The sequence below is a fragment of the Triplophysa rosa genome, linkage group LG18 (assembly GCF_024868665.1).
Source record: "Triplophysa rosa linkage group LG18, Trosa_1v2, whole genome shotgun sequence".
Classification (NCBI taxonomy): domain Eukaryota; kingdom Metazoa; phylum Chordata; class Actinopteri; order Cypriniformes; family Nemacheilidae; genus Triplophysa; species Triplophysa rosa.
In genome coordinates, this window is record NC_079907.1 from 12228411 (window position 1) to 12241519 (window position 13109).

The 13109-nt window shown below is 37.9% G+C and overlaps 1 protein-coding gene across 2 annotated transcripts in view; it reads right to left on the reverse strand.

The window, feature by feature from the left end:
• The window catches only part of ca10a (carbonic anhydrase Xa), a 167737-nt gene extending 157727 nt beyond the window's left edge, over positions 1-10010 (reverse strand). Inside the window, exons 1-2 of one of the 2 annotated variants that reach the window (XM_057359014.1) lie at positions 9855-10010; positions 9024-9384 (exon numbers count right to left, since the gene is read on the reverse strand). In XM_057359014.1, coding sequence (XP_057214997.1) covers positions 9024-9084 — 61 coding nt within the window. In that variant the 5' untranslated portion in view covers positions 9085-9384; positions 9855-10010. Of the gene's footprint in view, positions 1-9023; positions 9487-9854 lie in introns of those variants that run through there. The other variant, XM_057359015.1, reaches the window with a different exon arrangement.
• Positions 10011-13109: the final 3099 nt, after the last annotated feature.

Here is a 13109-nt window from a genome sequence, read left to right on the forward strand (position 1 = left end):
TGTCCCTGTAACTTATTTACAAGCATCAGCAGGGAGGAATGCTGCGAAATCCATAAAGAGAAAAATAGGGTGAGCGCAATAAATATAAAATATAATTCGTAACTATTTTACGAGGTGGCTAATTTGTACGTTGTAATATGATTTGCTTTCACACAAGTGACTTAAGGTTTAGGGGTGGGGTTAGGGAAGGGGCTTCAGTATGGAGTTTTTCTAATAATCATATGTCTTTGTACGATTCGTATTGTACGAATTGATACGAATTAGGCACCTTGTGAAATTGTTACAAATTCAGGCTGGTTCATTCCATCCCGTCTTATTGGAAACTGGACGATGAGCAATTCAATTTTGTCGTTTATGGATGACAAATCTACTAGGAGTATGGCGGCCGGAGACCACCCTTTATAATTTAAGGGCCCTATGGTCAATGAAGACAAAGCAGGTTTGTAATAATGATACTTTCTAACTGCTTGAACCACTCACAACTGGAAGGTGGGCTAAATACAGTGATGAAGTAGACAATGGCATCACGCTCTACAAGATAATACATAATCAACAGATGGAGTTGGGACTGCCTTCGAGGGACGGCATCAACTTAAATCCAAGAGGGATTTAAACTTTATGGTTTAATAATGGGATTCATATGATTGGTTTAACAATATCATTCCGATGATTGAATGCTGCTGGCATTGCCTTTTCAGCATTTTACAAATGATGCCGCTTCCCAGCAGCTGACTCGCTCATGCATTATTCAGAGTCGAGTAATCAAATGAATAGATGAGGGCTGTTGCAGCTCTAAGGTAACAAACCTATTGAATGTCTGCAGAGTAAGTGTCAATAGATCAAAAAGTAATTAACACTAATTTTCTGATCCCTGTTCCCGACGGGGAGACCCCACTTCGCGGAAGATTTTCAAAGAGGCGCTGAGCAACAGTTACACGTAAACATAAAAGGTGCACAGAGACAAATCTGTACACATCTACTAGTACCATACCGAGAAGAGATAAATGTACAGTAACATTCTTCATCCACAGGGTACTTTGGCATCTCGGTGGTGCACAAGAAATGTGTGTGTGTGTGAAGATGAGAAGCAATGTTCTTTATTAACGGCATCTTTCTTGCATGAGGGACCTGTAAATGTGTATATTAAAGACTGTAGGAACTACATCTCCTATTCGCATAAAGTTCAGGAGAAACCTGTAAAACCTAAGGGGGGACATGCAATTGTGCCCCTGATAAACATGAATTCTGGTCACAAAGTTTGCATTTTCCCAGCATTCATTTGCATTAGTTACCACTAAAATGAACAGGAAATTAAGAAAAAGGACAAGTCAAATAGAGATCCAAATCATAAAATACAATTTATTGTTACAATTTAAGGATTATAAATGGGACAATTATTAAAAGGCAACACACTGTAAAATTCCCGAGTTTTAATTACAGGTGTATTTTGTTGCAGTTTAACTCACATTTTAATGTCTCTTGACTTCACTCTGCCTATTAAAAATGGATATACAGTATATAGCAGATTGTAAGCAACTGTTATCCATGCCAGTGCATATATTTAGTCTTAAGTGTGCCTTTTTACTGTTTTGATTAAATCTATTTTGATTATGTTACATAAAATTCCATTATCTTATACATTTTTAGTTATTCTTTTTTGAAACTTGAAGTGTGATTTCAGGTTTTATGTAAAGACACTCACCATTGTTTCTGCTTTTTCTGAAAGGCAAATTCTAGTCTTTTAATTGCTGACTTATACATTTTTACATAGTGGAATTAACAAAAAACTTGTTGTTTCTACTATTGCTTCAAAGTTGCAGACAAAGGGATAATAAGGGATAGTTTAGCCAAAAATTACAATTCTGTCATCATTAACTTTTCAAACCTATATGTCTTTCTTCTGCAGAACACAACAGAAGATATTTTGTAGAATGTTAGTAAGCGAACAACGGCGGCACCAATTGACTTGCATTGATTTTGTGTTTATATTAGTGAATGGATACCGCTGTTGTTCGATTACCAATATTCTTCAAAATATCTTCTTTTGTGTTCTGAAGAAGAAATACAGGTTTGAAATAACAAGAGGGTGAGTAAATGATGACAAAATTTTCATTTTCAAGTGAACTATCACTTTAAGTATCCAATCACGAAGAACCTTGTTTATGTAGGTAACTCTACAGAAAAGGATGTAAGGCACACATTTGAGCCTTGTTCACGCCAAAGAGCGTTCCAAAAGTGATAAACAACCTACACTTAGCACTTCCAGAAGTCCCAGAGAAACTAGGTGATGCCGTAAATAAACACTTCATCGGAAACTAATTGTCAGAGGCGGCCATTAGTATTCATCATGGCACCTGAGCAGTCCTGGGGCTCATCCATGCATGGTGAAAGGAGAAAGAGGCACAAATGCCGTCCATAAATGAAACTTGACCTTGCCAACAGCTGTGCTTACTGACTTATGAGATAATTGTCTTTCACCCAGCCCGTTTGTGGCACCACATTATGGATCCAGCTGCACCGGTATAATGTTTCAGGGCTCGTCCCCTGTGGACTCTCTCAATCAAGCCCAAGCATCCTGAACCGTTTATCAATATAAAAATCCCATGCAACATGCTGTATGTGTAATCATCCTTGATATGTTTCACCATTCCTCTAAGCTTCTGAACAGACCTCTGAGCTTGTTCTTCATATCCTTGGGATCATATTTTTTCAAGTAATACAGACTAGGGCTGCAGAATATTGAAGAAAACGCAGAGTATGATGACTAGCGTTGCGTTAGATGCGCAAAGGTTGCGAGTTTGATTCACAGGGAATGCTACAAAGAAAAAGTAGCTTCGGATGATAACGTCTGTCAAACCCATAATTACAAATATAAACGTATTTAATAATGCTGTATTTGTTATGGTAAAATAATTCAGTCAGCATGTGGTCATCTCTTTTGAAGCCAACAAATGCAATAAAATTGAAGTGCTTCTTTGTATTGGCACCAAATCGCCGACAGCTGCTGCGGGTGGCTCGTGCTGACTCAACTTTTCAGACTACCAGTTCGCTATGAGCACATCATGATAGTTTGTTGATCGGCTCGCATATGTCCTCACCAGAGCATGCACACCTGAAGACATTATAAAAGTTTAAATGATAATGTAACCATGATAAAGTCCTTACCATTAGACTTGATTCAAATTATAATATCAAGCTTACAAATATGTCAATTTTCCAACATTTCGTGCAGCTCTAAATTTACCAGCAATACCATAACATCCATTAGGACTGTTAAATGGAATGTAGTACAAAGCCAGTGTAATTGGGTAAAGGCTTCAGACCAGCAAACAGAAAGCTAATGATCGGAATCCTCTGTGGTTAAACACTGGTTTAGATTTAATATTGGAGGGTTTTTTCATGGCCTTGCTACGACCCCAGCATCACAATCTTATTAAATTATTAATTCCACTGTATATATAAAATATATAACAGATGGTATGAAAATGCTATTTCATGCACTCTTACGTAGCAAGCAAACCATTGCCTTGAGCAGCAAACAAAAAATAGTAGTAATAAAAATATGGAGAATTTAGTTCCCGCAAGAAATGGACTGCTTGCATCGAGGCAAAACAGGGTGAATGTGAGAATATGTGAAGTTTTAGTAGCAGATTTTACATTATCAGTTGCAACGGAACAATCAATTGCAATGATTTCCCCTAGGAACAGACATACACTTTTATCAAAGGGAACACAAAATATGCATTACGCTTTCAGAGAACAATATTACGAGCAATTGCCGTAATACATAAACGCTTTTGAACTGTGACATAAGCCCCTCATCCCAGAAAGGAAACGGATAAGCGACCGTCACATCAGGATGCTGACAATCTTGCAACTCGTTGGATCCTCTCTCTCTCTCTCTCTCTCTCTCTCTCTCTCTATCAGCTTCTTTTAGTCTACATGCATGGATGCAAACTCACACACAGACACATCTGCATGGGATTATCAGATTAGTAGGCCGAGACAGTGTTGCCCAGTGTGGGCGGGCAGGATCACCCCACCAGTGTAAGCCTCTGTACTACAGATATCAGTGCTCTCTCATGCGCTTAATGTTCTGGCCTTCACTTGCAGCACCACCCGGGCATTAAAACACCCTTTCTCCGTTACATCGCTGCAGCGTGGCCTCCCTTGCAGATAGAGTGTAGATCGCTGTCAGGCTGCAGCGAGAGTCGCTTGTTGAGCTGAGAGTGGCCAGGTGCGCCGTGTGGTTGATGTGCCGGAGGGCACCTGAGAGCTAGTGCAAACATGTCACGGTGTCTCGCCACTGTGGGTTTGCAGCAAAAGATTCAGGACCAGCATTTTACAAATGGCTATGCCCGTTGCATGACAGTCGGTAGTGTTAGCTACACCCATCCAACATGGAGAATTTATAGCTAAACACAGCTGCCACACCTTCTTATTTGACTTATTTGGCTTTTGAAGCTTCAAGCATGTTACACTATAGCTTTACTTGTGTGAATTTACACATTTCACTCAGGATTCAGGGTCTGTAGGAGTAATTTTGTATATAGGAGAAACATTATGTATATCAGTACTTTAATCGTAAACATTAACTCATATTTTCTTTTCTTCCTTTTTTTTACATAGGGCCATAAGGAAAAGATGCATATTTAATAAAAATATTCCATATCCAGTCGTGCATGCATAATACAGGGTTTTCATTAGGCATCTCACAGCTTCTCAACAAGTTAAAAACATATGAATTCCAGAAACTGTGAATTGATATAGACTTACTCATTATTTGGAAAAGTGCATACATTGCAACCTTTTTCCAATGCCACCATAAATCTCTGGATCTGTTCCACATTTGTGGAATGATCTGACCACTGCTACAAAATCAGCAGATTCTGTAGACATCTTTAAGAATCGGCTGAACACCTGACCGATACTGACTTCTATTTCTTTTCTACTCTTTCTATCCTTAAAAAAATTCTTAGCTTTGTATACTGTGGTGGGCTATATGAGGCCAGTTTTTACTGCACTTGTGCTTTGTGTTGTCCCAGTTGCTTCTATTGTTTACCTCATTTGTAAGTCGCTTTGGATAAAAGCGTCTGCTAAATGACTAAATGTAATTGTAAATCCCTTACTCTCAATGCTCTTTCAAAGAGCTGAACAGATTAAGAATTTAGGATGTGTATAAGTCTACACGGTTAAAAACAAAACTAACTAAATAAAGTAGGAAAACAACTAAACTTCATTACACTTTTTTTCCAGTTACCTGGACGGATACATTCCCTCATGTCATGTTCAAGGCAAACTGCATTAAATGCACATCCCATTCACACAGACCTGAAAAATGTAATCAAGTCTGTTTATCACCTGTGGCACAATGTTTTTGCCCATCAAACTGATTGAATGAGCCTTTAGCAAGTAATTTGACACAACAACAGCATGTCCTTGCAGTTCTAATGCAACAGTCTACAGGGTTAAATAAAAAGAGAGAGCTATTTTCCTTCAAAGTTGCGCACTAAAATAGTTTAAAAGAACTTATTGGACTTTAATTAAAGAGGTTAATACGATTTGCATACAGGATATATACAAAATATACTGATTTAAAAGACCACTGGTGAAAAGGCCATTTTCATTACAAAGTTACATTTTCAGAATTAAAGTTCGAGTTGATTTGACAAATTAACATGATTTTGTGTTTGGTATGTCTTCCATTTGCTTTAATAAAAGTTGGCATGGTCTCCACAAGTGTTGAAAACCTGATAACCCAAGATGATCCTATCATCTTGCATGTTTAAATAGAGAAAAACATACTTGTACAAATTAGTTAACATGGTCAACGTCAGTGAAAAAAATATTTGTACAAATTAGTTAACATGGTCAACGTCAGTGATATATTTGATTTGTGAACTAGAAATGAAAAATCTAGATTTTTTTAAAATAATTTTATTTCAGTGTTGATTAGTTTTAAATGAGATTACAAATCTAAAACGCTGTTCATTGCTTATGTAAAATCCAAAAATCAAAGATTTACAAGTAGGGCTGTGCCGATAAACGATATCATATCGAATCGCGATAAAACGATGATAAACTATTGGCATTTTGACTCGATATGGATTAATTTTACAGTCTAACAGAAAGCAGAAATAAACGCAACAACAGTCAGTCAGCGTGCAGCTTTTATCACGCGCGTCAAAGTACAAAGTACATTTCATACTGCACTTGCCAAAGAAAACTCGACATGAGGAGGAAAACATGACCGGAAGCGGAAACAAAGGTGAAAATAACCTCGAGTTGTCATCACGCGGATTATCAAGTGACTTATTTTTTTTCGCAATCGCCGGTTAAACAAAACAAAATTGAGGCGCAATTGCAAGCGAGTTACTTCGAAACTCAAGCACAAACGTTTTTATATCCATCGTTAACATATCTGCTAACATGAGCTGGTGCATATGAAACAAACCAGCGCTGCCCTGCACAGATCAGAGATGTAATGTTGTGTGCATGAGTTTGTGTGCACATTAAAATATTGAACCTTGTATGTAAGATGCTCACATGATTAAAACTATAGTTTATGTGAGATGTCTTTTTGAAAGACTAAGGTTCACTGAATGCATTGAATGAATCCCACTACTCGAGCAAGACATTATTACAGCGTTATGTATGTGCGCAGGTGCTGAGCCAATAGCGTTCGAATGTACCAGTAACGGAGCCCTTTCATTGGTTGAATGTACTGAATGAACACTCCCTTTACTTAACGAGTCAATTGAGTCAAAATGAGACTGAATGAACTGGTACATGTTGTTTATGGCCTAATATCCTCTGTGTTGCAACAGTGCCTTCATTTAATTGAATTTTAACTGGTTAAAGGTTAACTTTTGTTAATAAACTGTATTTAAAATAATCTATTTTAAATACAGTTTTTTAATTAAATATATATCGAAATAAATATCGTTATCGATCAATATAGAAAAAAACTATCGAGTTTACTTTTTTGCCATATCGCCCAGCCCTATTTACAAGTGGTCTCTTCTGGACCCTATTGTGTGTTCATGATTGCTTTTATATTTGGATATTGACATGAGATTTTTTGGGATAGTGGCTCATGAGGAAATCATTGCATTGCAGGATTCAGTGTGGCATTAAAGCAAACGTTAACTGCCATAACTAAACAAATGCACATGCTCTGCAAATGTCAGCTAAAATCTATGATGTTCCAGGAAGACTGCCCAGAAACCAAAAAGCTGAGGAAGGTGTTGCTTTTACGCTCCAATTGTGGGGACAAAATGAAACCTTCGATCTTCTGGAACATAGAATGTTGTCCTGACAAACAAACCACTGAAATTCCATTAAATGAAAAGCTTTGTTGAAACAGAGGGCTCCTTGTCTTACACTAGAGACACAAAGAGGTAAAAATGTGTTTAAATAGCAAAAGACTATTTTCCACCTGTCATAAAACAATACAACTGCTGACAACACACACGTCATCAAGAAAACTGCTGGGGAAAATGTTGAAGATACACAAGAGGCCTTAGCCAATTTTCTACAGCCATCTCTCTCCAAATGCTGTGCTTGAAAATTACAATGGTGATGCAGCTTGTATGGTTTAGCAACAACAGGAAATAGCTTAAGAGGAAGAGCAATAGTGTCCTCTGAGAAAAAATAACACAAACCTCATCAGATTGAAGAGCCCTACCAATAAATAGTCACAATGCACAACATATTATAGTACCACAATTTAGATTTACTAATTGTACTAAATATAGGAAATAATTTGGTATCATTATCTTTTAAGATTATTTGTTATTTATACCAAAACATGAGAAAGAACCCAAAAAGTCAGTATTCTCTAATACTTGCAAGCATTTTTAATTAACATCAGTAAAGCCTATTCATCACTCACACATACTAAATTTCCCTATACTTTAGTGTCACTTTAAAAAAGATCCTTTATTACAAATAAACCAATAAGCAAAAATGTATACAGTCAGACTTCCCAATTCAGTCTTTTCAAGTACTGTACATGTTCACCATGACACCAAAAGCTCTCAGAGACCATAAACACTGATTAAGGACGTCTACGTTGCCTATCCCACGCGTCAGGTGAAAGACGAATGCGATGCGCGATGCGTTGCCATCAATGTCCAGTTCTCGCGTGGGCGATGCTGCTGGACGCCCTCCGTAAACCTTTCAGGAGGACGCGTGAAAGTTGAACGAAAGAATAACGCACTTGATTTGTTTAGTCAGTTTATAATAATCCTTAATCTTATTTGGACGTATTCTGGCAGCCCTTCAGACTTCAGCCTACTGAATAAGTTATCTTGGCGCAGCTCTCATTTGAATGTCTTAAATGACAATCTATAATTGATTTTATTTCAGCTCCGTCTTAGCATGACTAAATGATAATAATTGGCAACAGTGACCGTAACAGACGTCCAGTTAAGGCCATGGGCTTAAATCAGATTTCTATTGCCATGCTTTCATTCGAGTGCGCAGGAGTGACAGACTCTAAAATCATTATTTCAAATTACCACGGTGAAAACTCCATGTCCATGACTAATACTATTTATTGTTTTATTCAATCTACGCATAACTGGATCAGACCAAACAGCATATCCAAATGAGTTGGTATTTAATGGCAAACGGACCATGACAAAAATACAACAGCCGCACAGTACCTATTAAAGTAGCCTGCCCTGTATTGCCCCGTATAAAATAAGTACTATTCATAACTCTTTAAATATTAAAATACATCATATTATTTTCATAATTTTCGACATAATAACAGATGATGACATGGGTATGCCTTTTTAAAAAGTCTGTTTTATATAGCACACTGAATTAGGTATTAATTTAATTCTGCGCCTACGCATCCTCAAAATTGTATTTCACACAACAATATAAATTTGAATGTCGATGACTGGGAAATTTTACTTATATTACGCTGTTTTAACTTTTAGCACGTCAGCCCAATTATATCAGGAATATCAAAACACATCAATTACTGTAAATTAAATCATATCAAATCTTACCTGAGGTACAAACGATGAGACTGGCTTGAAGGATAATAAATATTTCCCAGATTATATCCATGCTTCGTCTTCATTCCAAGTCCATCGCGTTTAGAAAACGGGGATCAGTTGCAGATAAGTCCACCCAGTCTCTTTCCCACTGTACACCGTCCACGAGATACTCTCCCAATCACGCGCATAGCAAATTACGCCACATTTCAAACAGAATAAAATCCAAGCAAGACTTCCGAATTAAATGGGGTTCTGGACTGATATCCTCACTTCAGGAAATGTTTCGTTGCGTCCCACGAGCGTCCATAAAACGACTTCTTTAAGGTCCCGGAATCGCGACTCTTACGCCACGAACATCTTTGATCTAACCCTGTAAAAAGAGTGTAGAACTGTGAATGAGATTTGACGCGTCCTCGTACAGGGCAAGGTCGGAGCTCTGCGAGCGTAACAGTTTTACTCAGCCTGGTTTTAACAGGCAAATCACAGGAGCGAGCGCTTTGCTGTAAGGGGGCGTGCTTCCCTCGTTCACGATATGCCAATACATTTAACAGCTCACACAAGTCTTGACTTAAATGTCATGATTTGTCTGCGTGCATTCGTCGTGTAGTCACATTAGTGAGAATGTAAACATCAGTGAAAATGTACGTATAAACTAACATTCTGATTTGTTCAAAACACTGGCAGGGTGTTTGTGTCTCTTGGGACAAAGATTAAGCAGGACAGAATGTCTTACAAACAACTTTAAGGTGAATTAATTTACAAAATACCGCGGCGGAAGCAAAAATGTCAGTAAACAATTCTGAAGTAAAATGGTGGAGGGGTGGTTTGCTTTGCTCTTACCTGTTACTTTTAGCAGCTCAAAATGAAGTTGAAAATCACATTCCAGTGCTTTGTGAAAGAAAGAAATATTGAGATTTCTTCTGGTCCTCAAGGTTAACGCTCGTACATCAGCCTCCCCTGAGCCGCGGGTGCGTGGAGCACAAACCAAATGCGCACTCCCGCGAATAAATGCGTGGTCACGTTACCTAGGCACAGGTGGATATAGCGTCGGCGCCCACCAAAGAGAGCAAAGCATGGGCGGAGCAACAAGAGATAGGCGGATTGTCAAGTGACATGGTTGAGCGATTAAAAGTCATTGCTTATGTATAAATCACAGTTCTGATCGATAATAAGCACACATGATAATATGATGTATAATGAAGGCATACATTAAAATATTTTAAGTACCGAGTAGTTTCTCATAAGGTTATTTATTTATTCTGCGTTTCCTTCAATACAGGATAGAAAGGGATATGATGTGAGGTTCTGCATAAAGATTATCTGCATAAAAAGCAGGACCTACATGACCTAACATTTTTGCCTGTCTGAAATCTCAAAAATTATAAATGGTTTTCTGAATGGACAATGCAGGGCACCTGAAAATAAAACTGAAGATCATGCAAATGAATGAAGTTGATACTCACAAATATTTAAATCTAGTTTTCCTCAAAGCCTGTACTGTTTAAAACATTATCAGACTCTCGGGTAAGTCACGAATTTTCCCCTTTCTCAAGGGCAATCACTTAAATGCCAAAAAGAGCAATGTGGTGTAGACTGTTATTTGTAGTCTGGACATTTTAAATCTTTTCTTTAACAGCAACATGTAAATCAACAACAAAATGTAATGATCACAACGGAAAATGCATAAATCCAGCCACATATACTTTTCTTGGTTCTTAAATATTATTTCCTCATACACATTAAATTGTTTTAAAAAATGATAAAAATGAATCGTTCTGTTTTTGTTACGGTGTGTGTGCAGGTGTTTGTACATACAAATCTATACAATGTGTCCTTTATGATGGTTAAAGTCTTGCATTGTGGGGACTGGTCAGTGGTTACCACGATTCCAATTAATTATTAAACATACTAAATAATGCTTATTTGAAAATACAAAAAGATTTCTGTCAGAGTTGGGAGATAGAATATGCCGTTTGTACAGTAATAGAAGTCATTATGTCTATGAAAGTCCCCACAGTGTATACATGTGTGTGCGCCTATATCCAATGACCTAAAAGGTATCAGGAATGACACAGAAAAGGCAGAATATTGTTTAAAAAGTGTCTGTTTGGGGCATTGTGAGAAATGGATAGAATATCATGAAATACATAACAGGTTAATGCAACCATTTAAAGTTCAACAGCTGTTTGGCTGCAGGGGTTTACGGAGGTTATGATCCTATTGTGCCGGTATCTCCCCACACTGCAGGCCAGGCCATGCAGCAGCCCTGATCGATCAAAAGTCGACCTTAATTCTCCCATCACCATCAAGGGCTCTAAACACACCACAGAGCCTCATGTTGGGAGGCTGATCCAAAGCTGGGACACATTAGCCCTGCAAATGGAAAGCGACATGCACAAGCAAGTTTAATGCACTAAGGGTTCAAAAACCAACACTGGCTTTTAACACAGATCAGTGTTGTGATGTGTTGCAGGTATTGCCAATCAGCATGGGATCAATGCTCTACCAGTTCAATTGACTGCGATAATGCACATGGAAGACACTAATTATGATCGTACCATCATGAACAGCAGAGCGGCCCGTCTGCTAATGGACAAATCAAAACACATTAGGACTGCCAAATGATTTGATTTCTACCTCAGCCTTTCTGATGCAAATGGACGTTGCATGCCAGCTGAAGGACATAGGTGCATATGAGGGCCAGCCAATGCACACAACCAAATCTTATCCAGTATGGTTACACCCAAATCCGTGGGGTTTTGGACAAAATTAGAGATTGGGTCCAAGCCCTTATACATACAATGGACCTCTCTCACATCAAAGGGCCAGAAACAACATGTTTTGTACATTTTCTTATGGGTAACACAGCTTGCATGTGTGATGAATCAACTCCTATAAGGTGACTCAGACAGATCCTTATCATTAAATAAAAAAGAGTACCAAAGAAAACAAAGGAGCGTTTTCGTATAACCCTGCCAATCACAATGATATATAAGGGTATGTAAACAGCTGCTTACTATTCTTCTGGCACTCCTTCTCCAACCCATCTGCTCTTTTAGTTTTCCGTACTCCTGTCAGGGGAACAAGCGAACGCGCGAAACACAATTAGCTTTTTGTGTTTATTTAAACTTACCGTAAGTCTCCAAGACGACTCCATCATGTTCCATTTTGTTTAATATTTTCCCAGCAAAAGCAAAGACCTTGTGTGTCACTCACTCTTAGCTTTCCATCTCCCATGCTACTCACAATAATGGCATGTATTTGCATTTATTTGACCATGCCTATTTGCTGGAGAGGAAGTTATAAACAAGATCTACGTGACCGGAATGGAAATCAAAAATATAGTGCACTGTTAGGATTTGTTATGCTTTCAATAATAAAAGTGCAGGTTGAATTTGTCGGGACACCTCTCTTGGGTTGACAGGTATTAGGAATTAAATTATATAATGAAAGTAATTTTTTCTCCTCTGAGGAGAAAGTGGGAAAATTAATCTCAAGGTACAACAAGTTTAAATTCTCCGTTGCACTCCTCGGCCTCATTTACTTGTAACTTTACTATTGGCGAAATTATATATTTTTTCTCACAAACTTTTAAACACACTGCATTCAGGTCTTAAAAGTCATGGCCGGACTGTTTGTTTGCCCTCCCTGTTGTAGCTGTGTTTGTAGCTTTCAATAAATTAAGACTCCTCGTTCTTTCAATCAACAAATTGCAATGTGTTTAAAAATACCCCTATAGTGGCCCAAATACCCATCAGATTAACAGTGCTAATGGGAATTGTTTCATCCACACAAATGGCTCATTTGTTTTATGTGCATTTTGTTTTAGAGCTAGTTGATGCTAACCAGAGGTAGAACATGTGGTACTCAATTATACGGCTGGCTGATGTTCAGATGTTGATGATGTTTTTTAATCGCATCTACGGTTATAGCTGTTTGCTTTTGATTAAACCTCCACCACCCAAACCTCACAAAACCATGCACTGCTTGATTTATTAATGATCTCACAATGAATAAATTAAAACGTTAAATATACCCCATCACATACCACTTAATGCTTTAAATTATATTATTTGATATATATTATGCTGCTGT